At 31.8% G+C, this 15445-nt stretch overlaps 2 protein-coding genes and 1 long non-coding RNA gene across 3 annotated transcripts; 2 read left to right on the forward strand and 1 right to left on the reverse strand.

Annotated features, from left to right (window-relative positions):
- The first annotated feature begins 1185 nt into the window (after window positions 1-1185).
- LOC142545666 (uncharacterized) lies at window positions 1186-2642 on the forward strand. The gene is made up of 2 exons (XR_012820314.1): window positions 1186-1886; window positions 2098-2642. It is a non-coding gene; the product is annotated as an uncharacterized LOC142545666 (long non-coding RNA).
- On the reverse strand, window positions 2583-4714 carry LOC142545665 (putative pectinesterase/pectinesterase inhibitor 45). Its single transcript, XM_075652988.1, has 3 exons — window positions 3712-4714; window positions 3460-3620; window positions 2583-3363 (listed from the first exon to the last, which is right to left on the reverse strand). The coding sequence occupies exons 1-3, from the start codon at window positions 4605-4607 to the stop codon at window positions 2669-2671; spliced, it is 1752 nt and encodes a 583-aa protein (XP_075509103.1). The 5' UTR covers window positions 4608-4714; the 3' UTR covers window positions 2583-2668.
- Window positions 4715-10803: 6089 nt separating this feature from the next.
- On the forward strand, window positions 10804-15066 carry LOC142545667 (organic cation/carnitine transporter 7-like). The gene is made up of 6 exons (XM_075652989.1): window positions 10804-10868; window positions 11012-11513; window positions 13286-13403; window positions 13665-13756; window positions 13960-14162; window positions 14702-15066. Exons 2-6 carry the CDS (start codon window positions 11504-11506, stop codon window positions 14843-14845), a joined length of 567 nt encoding a protein of 188 aa, XP_075509104.1. The 5' UTR covers window positions 10804-10868; window positions 11012-11503; the 3' UTR covers window positions 14846-15066.
- The last annotated feature ends 379 nt before the right edge of the window (window positions 15067-15445 follow it).

Raw genomic sequence — 15445 nt, forward strand, 5'->3', positions numbered from 1 at the left:
ATTCTTCGATAAAATGACAAATACTCGACACTGAATATTAGAATGACTATGTAAATTAAATGCAACAAAAGTATTGCTATTGCGTAGTTAGACTACTGTAGTAATTAACACATTAATCATATTGCAATCAACAATTAACATCTTAACTAACACCGATTAAATTGACTTTTCCTTACACTTCACAAGTCATGGATCAAATTGAGGACAAGCTTTTTAATTAAAAGTTGGACTGACGTGGAGATTAGACATGAGACAACCTTTTTTCAAATTTGGGGTCAATTTCAGAATAATTATATGGTTATGATTGAAATGTTTGAACTAACTCAACTTGACTGCATTTAACTAGACGAGAGTTGAACGACGAGTCAACTTATGTTTCCCAATATAAGCTTAAATAATATTTTGTGGTATTTTTATGAGATGAATTGTAAATTTTCCGTAACATTTTAAATAATAATTTACTTATTGATACTCACGAAAAATTTAAGGTCCGATTCCAGCAAGTGTCACTAGTCCAGACGCAGGTTTCGAGATTGTCCTGGGCCTGAAATCACGAATAAGACCGTTAAAAGGGGGCCAAGAGGGTGTCCCAGCATAGCTCTCCGACGCAAAAAGTCAGAGACTTAAGATGAGAGCACCTAAAGATGCTGCTGAAAATAATATACTGAATGAATGAGTCGGGATGAGCCAGGGATTTGGCCCATTTATGGGTATCATTGATCAAAAATAGAAATTTACCATATATATTAATTTCAGAAGGTTAAAAAAAGTTACAACTTATTAATTAAAAATATTACGAAGAAGAATGTTAAGAGAAATATAGTAGATCATAAATAAAATTTCAAATATAATGCTTGAGAAAAAGAGAAAATATAAAGCTTTAATTAATTAAATATTATAAATATAAATATACAAAACATAATTTTAAAAACGCAGCTGTCCCATTAATTTACATTATCTGCGGTCTAATTATTCATAGAACTGATCGATCCCTATTATCACAAGGAAGTAATGGATGAACATTAATTTGAGCTTAGCTTATTTTGAATATAAACTTAGGAGGTGGTTATGATTTATAGATTTTGGGACCCAAAACTTCATTTTATATTATCCCTAAAGAATTCGAAAAAAAAATATTTAATTTGAATGGATTTTTGTGAAACATAGGGGCTAAGCTAAGAAAGAATACACATAGCAATATCCAGTGATTGGAATGAAGCAAATTTGATGAAGTTTACTAAAGATTTTTGTCGAATGATTCAGAAACTCGAACTCAAGTGACTATCAAAATAAAAATTCAATTTTGTATAGAAATAATCTATATCGATCCCCAAAACCAACTTCCATTTCTTGAAGCATTTACCTCAGGACATGAATCTAGAAATATCGGACTGTTGTGTAAACATGTCAGAAATGATTTGCAGGCCGTTGCTGGTGAACTCTGTGGTTTTTTGTATATTGGCCTTAATCTCGTTCCGAACCGACGCTGAAATGTTCGGAAACTCCATTACCCTCTCCAGGCAAGTTTGCTCATCTGTTATTGCAGAGCTTAGCCAGTTCTTAATATCACTAACATCGTACCTGGAGAGAACATGTCAAATTTAGACGAGGAAATCAACATGTTGACACGATCAACGGCATCCTGGATAAGATTTTCACATATATTCAGCACTTCTATAACAGAAGATCGACCATTGGTGCTGTTTTTTCCGAAGGAAACAGCCCTTTCGAGAATGGAAGAATGCAACCTCAGTAGCTCATTTAGCGTCACTTTCAGTGGAAGTGTGAAGATTTGCTCTGGATTATAATGATCAAAGCTTGAATCTTTGCTTGATGTCATGATGGAATGTATACTTGAATAGCAAGAATATTGAAATCTAGTCGAGGTACATGCTTTATCAATTGGATCTTTTACTCGATTCGAAATGGAGGGACTATCATTAACGTGAATTACCCCTATTATTGCTCCAATGATCAGAACAGTCAGTACAACAGAAGCAATAGTTATGATTATTAGACGTTTACACGTTTGCCTTTGGTATTCCTCCTCTTCGAATTCATCGTTCTTGATGCTCTCAAAAACTTCAACTGTATCAGGCGTTCTTTCTTGCTCCCCTGAACCATCAAACGAGGCGGTTATAAATGAGTCCTTTCGCGGTCCCATTTTTGAGCTCAGTTATTAGTCTCCGTGTTGCATATTCATGCAGGTAAAAAGTTTCAAACTTGGAAGACATTATTTTGTTGATTTATGATTACTAGGCCCATCCAGAATGAACATCTGATAATTTCAAGAGAAGAAGAAAGACAGCATATAACCACTTTATAAAATGAAATCAGGATGGAAAAAATTGCCTGCAAACAATGTTGATCCTGGTAAATTTCTTGGTTTCATGCCAAAAGTTAAAAGGGACACAAACAAAGAGTTTTATAATAGTAGTCTTTTATTTGGTCTGTTCATTTCGATTTTGCATCTGCTAATTTACTAATAATAATACATGCCCAAGTGGTCAGTTTCCTACGTTGGTTTTGTTTGTCTAACTTTGTTGGCCTAGAAATTGAACAAAATAGCAAGAAAATCGAACTCCGGAAAAGGTACGAATCCGTATATTGAATCTCTTTATGAACAGAAGAAAATAAGAAAACTTTGTCCCAAATTTGAGACAAGATCTCAAGTTGACATGCCAAAGCGAACAGGGACAGTTGGATTCTTCAGCCAGCTCTCGCCCTGTAAAAATGGACCAACAGTAAACTTCAAGGCATCTTCCCTCTTAATGACTTTGTATCCTGGCCATTTAACTCTTCCAGATGTATTTGACCCCGGGCCTTTGTTGTTGAACTCTGCATAATAAAGGGTCTTGAGTGCAAAATCTCCATCCCATTCAAGCCATCCCTCAGGCTGGATTAGATCGCCTATCTCTGACTCCATGATAATGGTCCTGGACTGTTCTTTCCAGGGCCTGCCTAGATAACTCTTGAATTTCGCCTTCTCTGGCTCGAGCTTCGGATCTGCCAAAATCTTGCAGTTTTGAAGCACAATCCCTGTGGTTTGCCTCCTGTCAATACGCCCCTGAGCTGTGACGATATTCTTCTGGTTGTCTAATGGTTTACGAATATAGATCATGCAGTTTTGGAACACGGCTGCTGCATCACCGAATATGAAATCTATCGTGCCTGTAATGTAACAGCTTCGGTAGAATTGTCTGTGGGTTTGGGCATACAAGGTGTCCTGGAATCCTTCCATTCTGCAGTTAACGAAGATTGAACGATCCGCTTGGACTCTTAGAGCCACGGCTTGGTGTTTTTGGGGACCAGCAGTGTTCCTAAATCCAAGTGACTGGGCAATGAATCCTTCCCCTAGAACAGCTGCAAAATTATGAAAAATATGCATAAATTTTCATGGAAGATAAAGTTATATTTTCTTGATTTAAATCATGATAAAAATTTGAATCCAAGATATACCAAAAGTAGCAGTCTGAAATGTTGGAACACCATCTATGAAGTTCTTGCTTCCCGAGATGACGCTCTTCTGAGATCCATCACCATACATTGTAACATCTATCATTTTCTTGGTAATCATCACGCTCTCTTCGTACACTCCTTCTTTAACGTAAATCACATATCTGCATTTGCGTGCAAATGGAAACAATTTACCAAGATAACATACATGAGAATAAAGTAGAAACCGAGAAGAAGAAACCCGACAAATCATACCGTCCCGTGTACTTTTCAGGCAAGGCATTCAATGCTGCGGAAACGGTAGTAAAGTCCCCACTGCCATCTTTCGCGACAGTCACATTAGGCATAATTTTCGGAGAATTCGTCTTCAACATTCTCCTGTTCTCTCGACTGATCCAGGACGGGAATCCATCTTTGTTTACAGATAAAAGATTCCGTTTCACATCAGAAACTTGCAAAATGGAAAAAATACTCGACAATTGTGACGTAATAGCAAGAGCATTGCTGCCAAGTTCCCTAGTAGTCTTCAAGATCTTCTTCAACGCATCCTTTTCCTTTCCCTCAGGAAATCCATCGATACATGTCTGCTGATACGACAAAACGGCACTCAACCAATTGTTAAGATCACCCGTTTTTGACGAAAGCTTTGTCAAATCTTTGCCTTCTATACTTGAAATAGAGCTATTCAGTTCCTCCTTAGCATCATTTAGAAGCACCAAACAGTCATCAAATGCAGCCTTTTTAAGAGGACTATCAAATTTGATATTCGACGCTTGTTTGATAACCTTGTCAATCTCATCCGAGGCCACGGAAAAAGCAGCCTTGAGAATATCCTTCGGCTCAGCAGTGGCATTGTTCTTGACTGCCTTTGACAGGCTATCTTCGCACGTTTGCTTATAATCTGTGCCCGCACAGACCGACTTTACTGCCTTATCAGCCGTCACGACCTGTCTAGGAGCAGAGGGGGACTCGCTATGCCGCCCTGTATCAGTACCTGGATTGTTTTTGTAAGCAACGGCACAAACAGCAGCAGCAGCCAAGAGAAGAACACCGACACTCGAAGCGATGGCAATAGTAATCCTCCTTTTAATCTTTTGCTGCCTCTCTTGTTTTCGACGTAATGTAATCTGGTCGAAATCTTGAAATGCCATTGCTGATATGATATAAGTAACTCTGCCTTGGCTACTTAGGAATCAAGCCAAGGCAGGATTTCTTTGTTCTTTGATATTTCCAATCTTTTTCTTGGCTTGCTTTTGTGAAATATATATATGAAACACCATTGCCGTGCGGATGCTTAGGTGAGTGAGGTCTGGATTAGAGAGAATTCAGGAGCTTTCATTAAAATTGGAGAAATTTAGTTACAAGTTTGAGGCAGTGGGTGATTGATAAACATCCATTTCGCGAAGTTTAAGTTTTTTGCTTGTGGATTGTTCATGTGAAGACGCTTATTCCTTTGTTTTCGTATGATTGCTAACGTTTCTTGAAGCGATCCCATTTTGGTTCAAATTGCATGCTTTTTTTAGGATTTTCTTGGATAAAAGCTGAGATTACAACTTGAGGTACTTTGACAGCAATTAGCAGTTTGGCCGAAATAAATTATATAATTTTAACGTGGGTACAATGGATTTGACTAAACTTAAAAAAAAAACTCAATATACCATCTTAATTGAGCCCTCCAATTTTGAAGGAACATTTATATTACTTATATCTATTATCTATTACTATTATAAATATATGAGTTTGAATTATGAGCTTATCTTTTTACCTTTTTATTTATTTTATAATTTGTCATGTTCATTTGGCTCTTTAAGTAATTTTCTATATTAGTTTAATATGTTAATTAATAGTGTACTTAACTTTCATTTGTGAGTTTTCTTTTTTACCCTTTCATTTGTTTTATATTTTGTCATGTTAATGAGGTTTTTTAAGTCATTTTTCATGTTAGTTTAATATGATAATTAATAGTGTACTTAACTCAATCAAATTAATTATTATTTTGATTTTACTTATAAATTTATCATAATGTTATCTAATATCTAATCTATCTAATACTTTTATTTTATAATTTGTCATGTTCATTTGACTCTTTAAGTAATTTTCTATGTTAGTTTAATATGTTAATTAATAGTGTACTTAACTTTCATTTGTGAGTTTTCTTTTTTACCCTTTCATTTGTTTTATATTTTGTCATGTTAATGAGGTTCTTTAAGTCATTTTTCATGTTAGTTTAATATGATAATTAATAGTGTACTTAACTCAATCAAATTAATTATTATTTTGATTTTACTTATAAATTTATCATAATATTATCTAATATCTATTCTATCTAATACTATTATAAATATATGAGTTTGAATTGTAAACTTACTATTTTACTCTTTCATTTATTTTACAATTTGTTAAGTTTACAATGTTCTTTAAGTAATTTTCTATGTTAGTTTAATATGATCATTAATAGTATACTTAATTCAATTAAAATAATTATTAATTTGATTTTATTTTAAATATAATTTAATTACATGTTACATATTTTAAAAAAATTGCTAATATTACTAATATCTATTTTACTTTTATAAATATATAATTTTCATTTGTAAACTCACTATTTTACCATTTTGTTTGTTTATAATTTATCATGTTCATGATGTTCTTTAAATTATTTTCTACGTTAGTTTAATAGAACTGGGAAGAAAGAGTCGGTATAAATAATGGTGATCAAGAGTTGGATTGTAAAATCAAGAGATTCTATCAATGTCTACAATATATTGATTTGAGGATATACCCGAAAGGTCAATACATAACCTATAAATCACGCTGACCAAGTAAATTGTATCAAGTATACCCTATGTGATAAACTCAAAGCCGAAATAGAACTTGTATTACCTAGTTAATTAATATTATTTTCTTAAATTTGAGTCACTTGGTTTGCCATTAATTATTAAATGATTGCATTACATTCCATAAAACTATAGTTTTATGTTGTATTCTATTTCATATTTTGATTTGAGAGAATAAATATAATATCTGTATGTAAAATTATTATATAAATTTGATCATTAAATGAAGGGCTTGAAGAGGAAGTGCCGGCGGTGACTGTTTAGCCACCAAAGTGATGCACTGTCTAATTATATATAGTACATGCCACCCTAAGTAACCCTTTTTTTTTTTAATTACTTTTATAATAATAAAATTCAAAATTTTCTGTAATAAAATTGGGAAATAAATCGTTTTTTTTTTATAAATTTCAACGAATAATATTCGGACACATATATTTGAAAAATGATTGTTAATTAAATAACTATTACGACACGGAATTTTAATTTTTAATGCCTTATTATAATTAACTCATTTAATTTTTAATGCCTTATTATAATTAACTCATTTAATTTTTAATGCCTTATTATAATTAACTCATTTAATTGCGTTTCAAACTATTCCTCTCACAAAGGTAAAAGTATACTTAAAATGCATCGCACGGGATGATACTATTAAAAATTAGTAAAAAATAATATATATTTAAATTGAAAAAAATAATATAATTATATAAAATAAAAATAAAAAATATTTTCTCGCTAATTTTAAAAAACTTTCTTAAATACAACGCATGTCGATTAATTTTTTTGGCTAATAATCACTATCATATATCAAATTTTAGATTGTGTTAGCATAAGGCAATGACATTATGCTTATCGTGTTTAGTGTATTGATGTCGACCACCAACCTTATTACATATTTAATTCTTTAATTTTCGAAAAACTATATATTATTATTTTTTAACATGCGATAAAAAAATATTTTTAAATCACATTCAATAAAATTAATGATAAATACTTTTTTAAAAATTCAGTAATTTCGTCTAAATCCACCTTCACAAACAATTTTGTGACATGACACGTGTTTGTCACATTTGAATGATAACAATAATTGTTTCATCAATATTTTTATCCAAATGAGTTGTGATTTTATCTACAAAATCTCTTCATAATATACACAATAACCTATTATTTCGAAAGAAAAATGAAACATGTGATCATAAGCAAATTATGTATAAATCAGAAAAGTTATTTTATTAACATTTACTATGTGTATTCCAAAGCAATGTCAATAAATTTTTTAAGGTGTCTTCTAATAAGATGCGTACTTTCTTTAGAATTGGTTTAATCATTTCCATTGGGACATTTTATACTATCATGTATCCGTGAACCTGGTGATATAGAAAAAAATTATCACGTTAATAATACGTAATAATTAAAATTTTGTACAAATAGAAGAATAATATTTTTTACTTCCCGATCATGAAAGACAGATTTCAAACTTAATGTCTCGTTGTTTCCATATGTAAGTAGTTCATAACAACAAACAAATCTAAATTTAAACGAACATTACATCTTGGAAGGATTCGACTCATATATGGTGCTGAAAAAAAGGATTCATTTCAGAATTCAATTTTGGAGTTGATAAATTTAGTAAGATAAATAGAATAAAATTGGTTTCTAATATAATATGCAATATTGCATTATTTATAATTTAAAATTCAAATAAGACATTCCAAGTGACAAAAATTATACATTGGATGCTTTTGACAGAATTATATCATACATTAACTCTTTTAAATTATGTAAATATCGAATTGCATGCATTGGGTATCAAACATTTCTGATTATTGAGGGTAATATATATGTTTATTGAGAGTTATTTAATGTCCATTTGAAACTCTTTTGAATATATCTCTTTTAATTTTTTTGTGCTCTCTTATTTAAATTTTTAAGAAGACAATTCAAGATATAAAATATATATGTAGTTTTGTAAGAAAATTACCATGCATTAATTCTTTCAAATTAAGGTAATTTCGAAATAATATATATTTGGGATAAAAAAATTATGATTATTAAATGGTAATTTAATGTTTATTGGAAAACCTTATTGTAGTGATAACTTTTAACACTCAACCAATTTTATTTTTAGAAAATTAAATAAACTAATTAAATATTGTATTTCTTTTTTAGTAATTAATTTAGGCAGGAAATTACTTAAAATAGCAAAATGTATTTTTGAATGATTTATCTCATGAGTGATACTAAACATTGCAATCATTTGTATTTTAAATTTATTTGTATAGTTTTTAATTAAATTGATTGATATAATCAATGCAAAAATTTTAATATAGTTTACGTTTTCAATAGAGTTTAGTTTTAATTTGAGTAAAAAAAAATAAAAAAACATATAATACATAAATTACATTTGAATTAATATAAATATTAATTAAATTCAAAAATAAATTAAATGAATTGATATAATCAATGCAACAATAATTGAAGTAATAATTTATTGCAGTACACATATGTCAATATTCATGATATATCTTTCTTTTTTTAGAAATGATATTTTCACTATATATATATATATATATATATATAGATGATTGATGCTGAACATTGCAATCATTTGTATTTATAATTTATTTATACAGTTTGTAATAAAAATTAAATATATCATAGTAACACAATTCATATCACAAATTAAATTGATTGATATAATCAATGCAAAAAGTTTAATGTAGTTTATGTTTTCAATATAATTTAGTTTCAATTTGAATAAAAAAAACATATAATACATAAATTATATTTGAATTAATATATAAATGAATTAAATTCAAATTTGAATTAATAAAATAATTGATATAATCAATGCAAACAATAATTGAAGTTATCATTTATTGCAGTACACTTATTTCGAGATTCATTAAATTTATATCTTTTTTTTTTAGAAATGACATTTTGGCGGGAAATTACTATTTTTGGCAAAAACTCTACTTTTATATATATATATAGATTTCTGCAAAAAATAAATAGAAGGGATGCTTTCTATCTCTGCTGCCAATCTTTTTCTTTTCTTTTTTTTTTTAATTATTATAGTAATGCTTTTAATTATTTCTATTTTTATATTGCCAGGAAAAAAATACTAGAACAATAAAAAAAGGAATAGCTCAAAATCATGGATCTAAATTTTATCCGCATTCATCGAAAAAGTTGGTGAAAATTTGTTATTTTTTCACTTGAAGTATTCATTTTTATCAGCTTCAAATTCGTTGATGCATAATTTATTGAAACAAAGAATAAAAATATTTTTTATTATATTGATTTACTCAGTATTATTAGTATGCCGCAATTTTCGTAGCATATTACTTATTTTTATATTTGAAATTATGTTATAACTGGTTCTTAATTGTTGAAATTTCTTTTCTACATAAGCTTTTTAAATTCTTTCTCGAAATTTAGGTAAATGAAAGAATAGGATTTCCAATGATATGAAACTGAAAAAAAAAAAGAGAAGGGAAGTGGCCTTAAAAAGGAGAAATATTTAAGAGTAAGGACGCAACAAGATTATAAAAAAGAATGTTTTATACTATTTCATAGTGATAAAAAATTTATATGTATGTTGAATCTTGTAATATTTTGTTTAATAAAACTTATTACTTGGCTATTAATTACAATATTATTTTAAAATTGGATTGAATAGTTGGTTTTTATTGTTGACCCATTCACAAAAAACCACAAACCCCCCAAAATAAATATAATATGATATGTAAAAACCGCGATTTTTTTTAAAGACTAACCGATTTAATATGGCAATCCATTTCTCAACCATGATCATGTCAGTTTATGCCACTAGTGTAAACATTTTTTTATTTCGATCATTTATGTAATTTATATAGTCAAATACAGAAAATAGTAGGAAATATTACTCTCACAAACTAAATAATCAAAAATATATGAAAAGAAAATTACAGATAAAAGGCCTTGCTACTGAGCCTGTTGGTTTATTGGCATTCTTCAACCTAACAGGCCCATTTATATTCCAAGCTTGGCCCACTGTTTCATCTTTAAAGGGGTTGCTTAATTATCGACATTAATATTAGTAAAAATTTAATATCTGAATTTATCTCAAATTAAGTATATTTGAGTTCGATTTCGATTTGAAGCTAAAAAATTTTAAATTTCTTGGCTCAAGTTTGACTCGAATTGAAGTTTGCGTTCGGAACATATTCGAGGCTTATTCAAACTATTTTTCGGTTATGAAAATTCGAAATGATCGAAAGACTCGAAATGTATCTATATTTTAATATGTAATGATATTATATTTATAAAATATTAAAAATCACAGACCACTTGTAAATTATGAAACTGAATAATTTTGACCCAAGCTCATCTCTGAAAAAATTCCAATACGTTACCATTCAAATTTACTTTAATCTTCTTTATAAAAGTTCCAAATATTCTCTGTTATTTCGGGAGATGATCTTTAACAATCTTTATTCATGAGATAGTCTACCCAATCATATTTAGGATTTCTGCCACTGCAACTCACCAGCTCCAATGTCAATGTCAATGCCAAATGCATAGACTTTAAAGGTTGGCTTCTTTCTGTCAATTTATTCCAAGTATTCTCCTTTGCTTTCCTGAAGTAATACTCTACATCTTCAATATACACGTGAGCTTAGATTTTTTTGAATTTTGGTACTGAAAATTCATTCTTGATTGGTTTCTGCTTCCAGCGCTGCCCCACAAATCAAAATTCGATGGATACCAAGTCACTGCATTTTCATTATTACGACTTACGACCACATTCTTCTGCTGATTATCAACTTTAAAGATTCTTATGTTAAATCAAAACAAAAACTTTCGGATGAAGATTTTGTAAGGTTCCATTGTCTTTCCTCCACTATTTGACTGCAAGGACTAATATTCTACCCACGCAGCCTCTGGATTTTTAGTTTTCTTCCCAGAAATGGGAGATCAGAGCTATGTCTACACACTGGATGAGGCACTTTCTGCAGTGGGATTTGGGTCTTTTCAATGTCGGGCTCTAGTTTTAGCCGGCGTGGGTTGGTTTTCGGAGGCGATGGAGATGAATCTGCTGTCCTTTAATGGGCCAGAAGTCAAGTCTGAATGGTCACTTTCTCCCACGGAAGAGCTCCTTCTTTCGACAGCTGTTCTCGGTGGGATGCTGATCGGAGCTTATTTCTGGGGATTTATATCCGATTACTATGGGAGAAGGTAGCCATTTCCAGGAATTTCTTGTATTAACTTTCATTTAATTTTCTCATGGTACCACAGAGGCTGTGATATCATTTAACCAAAACAAAAATGTCTAGCTTAGTCAAAATTCAGTAGCCACAATTGAGTATCCAAGCATTTCACCAATGCTCTAGCTTAGTTTCAGCAAAATTAACCTCCAACAATGATTTGTTATGGCGTTCCCAAATCATCTCTCTTGTTCGCAGCTGAGGAATACTTTATCATCTTCATTGTGATAAAAAACCATCTGCTGAACTTGAAAATGACAAAGGAGATAAAGTGGTAAATCCGAACTATTCTCCATAGATTGTCAATGATGGTCTTCCTCTCTTGTCTTCTTTGCACTATGAGAGAAGATACCCTTGGCCTAAATCTTGATGCTGAAACAGCTATGAGCAATGGTCTTCTCTTGAAGAACACTTGTTGCCGGTAAATATTGAAAAGGAGGGACATCTAAAACATCTACTAATGGCCCTAAAGAAAGGGTCACAATCAGTAGATGAGTAGATGAGAGAATTCAAAGCAACATGTGACATGCTTGCTGCGATAAAAAAGCCTGTTAGTGACATTGACAAAGTTTTTAAATTTGCTAGATGTTTGGGGCCAAGGTACGAGAACTTTCGCTTGGCTATGCTTTCCAAACCACTTTACTCCTCTTTTGGTCAGTTTGTGCTAGCACTTCAGGGACATGAACAAGCCTTGGACACTCAAAAAGAAGAAGAAAAAGTCTTTCTCGAACAGCTTGAACCCAGCTCTCCTCGGATATTTGTTCTTGAAATTTTATGTGATTTTTTTAAAAAAATTACAAGTGTCAGGCACCGCACCCGAAATGCATTTGTTGGCACCATGTTACACTCTGCTTATTCTCACTCCATAATATCTGCACACAGCCCTGCTTTCTTGGCAATGACATTATGAGATCCGGCATCAGTGATTCCTGCAAAACATTCTTAAAGTTATTTTTTGCACATATAAGTAGATACCGATACCACATTATATCCACTGATTCGTTTGGTCATTCAAATTATTTTTGATCGGGAATAGATCTAATCGGGCATTCTATGTTGGCTAGCGATAATCATCCCCGCTATCTTTTTTAGTCTATACATGGCACAATAACCTAAATATATATGTCACTATGTTTGTATGTGTCAAAGATTTGCGGTGTGCCTATACTAACAACTATATGTGATCGGTACTTCATTTTTTTCCATCTCTCTCGTTATTGTTGGGACCCCTATTCATGACTATCACTTCGACTGAGTTGAATAATATAACACGCTGAACGATCATTTCTTTGATTGATACATACATTTCATTTCACATCATTTGGATGGCCACATTGTTGAGCCTGGTTAAATCTTGTCGAAGCAATTGGATTGCGTTTACTTTTCGTTCTTTCTTTATATTAATCTGCCAGATTTTTACTTCCACTTGGTCAATATTCTTGTGACTCCCCTACTTAATTCGTGCTAAAATGGCCTTTATTACATAATGGGTCTTCGATGCATAACCGCAGTAACTGCTGGAGCTGGATTTCTAAGTTAAGCTCCGATGGTTACTTGGATTCGCTGTTGCGGGTGGACATGTTTTTGAATCTTGGTTACTTGGATGCTAAGTCTGCTGATTTTCTGGATTCTTGATGAAGTGTTTGAAGCCTCAATTGCTTGTTTATGCCAATTGCCTAGTCAAAGCATCTCTGATTTATTTTCACGTTATTATACATAAAATTTAAATATTTCTTGGTGCAGATTATAATGCCAAGATTGGGGTAGAGATGGCTACTTGCTCTCTCTGCGACACCATCTCTACTAGCACTCGTATTATCCAATTTCATTCCAGAATCTCCGAGATACTTGCACATGAAAGGTAAAACAGACAAATCGCTAAGAATTTTGGAGAAAAGTGTTCTTACCAACCGTAAAAACCTCCCAACCGGTTCTCTTGTATCTGATCAAGAGATGTTCATAGACGAAGAGGATTCTACGTCAGAAGGAACCCTTCTCCTTAAATCCATGTTTGAACTCCTTTCATCGATATATGGGGGACTTCTCTTCTGTTGTGGATTCTGCATTTCACGTTAACATGTGCTTATTATGGAGTTGTGCTAACGACTTCTTCATTGGGCAGCGGAAGCAACGAGTGTGCATCGACTACTAACAATTTGGAAGGTTTAAAGGATGCTAGCCTCTATGTTAGTGATTTTATAGCTTGTTTAGCAGGTAATCTTGCTCTCCTACGTATTGTAATTATTATTATTTTAAATTGAAATTGTGAACAAAAATGTGAAATGAGTTGCACAATAACTTAGTTGAGCTCAAGTATACTCCAGTAATACTATTATCAAACTCGACTCGATTCATAGTTTTGATCATGAAACTCCACTCCAACTCAAATTTCTATTTTTTCATGTATTGTTTTGCAGAATTTCCAGTATTTCTCGTAGCGACGTTTCTCGTGGATAGAATAGGCCGCAAGCTCACCATGGAAATTCTGACCATTTTTGGGCTTATTCTAATCCTACCATTGTCTTCCCATCAGAATCAGATCGTAACAATGGCCTTAATATTCAGTGCTCGAATGTTTCTTTTTACTGCATTTTCCACCTTAACCATCTGTGCAAAGGAGGTAAATTGCAATATTCTTGTCTTATCACGAGTCCAAAGGAATTGAGTTGAGCCCAAGTAAGTAGTAAAGCCAGTCTTGAGCTCAACTCGATATGATTAGCTAGCTCTATGCTATAGGCTATAGCACCATTTGAGCTCGACAAATGCTTATCTTCGAATAGCCACCATACTTGAACTAGATCAAAAGAAGCAAGACAAAAAGAGAAATTACTCTAGATCAAATAGCTAATTTGTGGTTAGCTGCTCAAATAGCCCGACTCACTATATCGCTCTCAAGCAATTCTGCTCTTTGGCTACTTTGTCTTATGTTACAACCATGAGATATACATATAAATTGTCACACTTGCTCCAGGATCACTCAAACAGGACTTTAACACAATAAATTCCACTTACAACTACTTCATATATGTCCTCGTTTTACGTACGTGATCTTATAAAGACGTTCACAGTTCACACGTACACCCGGTATGACATGCATTTGTCCCGAAATTGATGAAATGAAACTTCTTTGTTGTTTCTTTGGGTTAACTATGATGATAGGTGTATCCAACATGTATAAGGGCCAGTGGATCAGGACTTGCAACCTCAATGGGAAGAATCGGTGGAAAGATATGTCCACTCGTGGCTGTGGGTCTGGTCAGAGGATGCCATCAAACTGCTGCGGTTGTTATTTCGGAATTGTAATAATTATATAGGGAATTTGTGTTCTGTTTTTCAAATTTGAGACAAAGGGAAGAGGTTTGACAGACAACATTGTTAGTACTGCACGATGATATTTTCCATGTTAGGATTTCGATTTTCTTGTAATCGGTGAAAGAAGAAAGAGTTTTGTCTGAGAATTTAGTGTTTGCTGCACTTTAACGAAGATCTTGATTTTAGCAGATCAACTCTGTTTTTCAAATTTGCGTTTTGAATAATATAATGAATAGCTAGGTCCATTTTAGCCCCTAATAATATCATATCCTGTTATTTATACCAAGCAATAAATTAATTCTCCTATTTTACTTTTATGTCCAATCAAATAAAATTATTTATCCCTTGATAAATAGATAAATCCGTTAAATGCCATAAATGAGTAAGGAGATATTCAAATGGAGTAAAAATTAAAAACCTTATTGCACTTTTATACTTCTCTAAATATATTTTTATTACATCTATTGTTCGAGAAATTTATATTTAGAATTTACCTGATGCAGTTTATTTGACAACCATGAGTTTACTTGATATGCTCCGAATGTTAATAGTTACAATTCTCACGTCATTAAAAAAAATATAAAAATGGCT

The sequence above is a fragment of the Primulina tabacum genome, chromosome 5, assembly GCF_025594145.1.
Source record: "Primulina tabacum isolate GXHZ01 chromosome 5, ASM2559414v2, whole genome shotgun sequence".
NCBI lineage: Eukaryota > Viridiplantae > Streptophyta > Magnoliopsida > Lamiales > Gesneriaceae > Primulina > Primulina tabacum.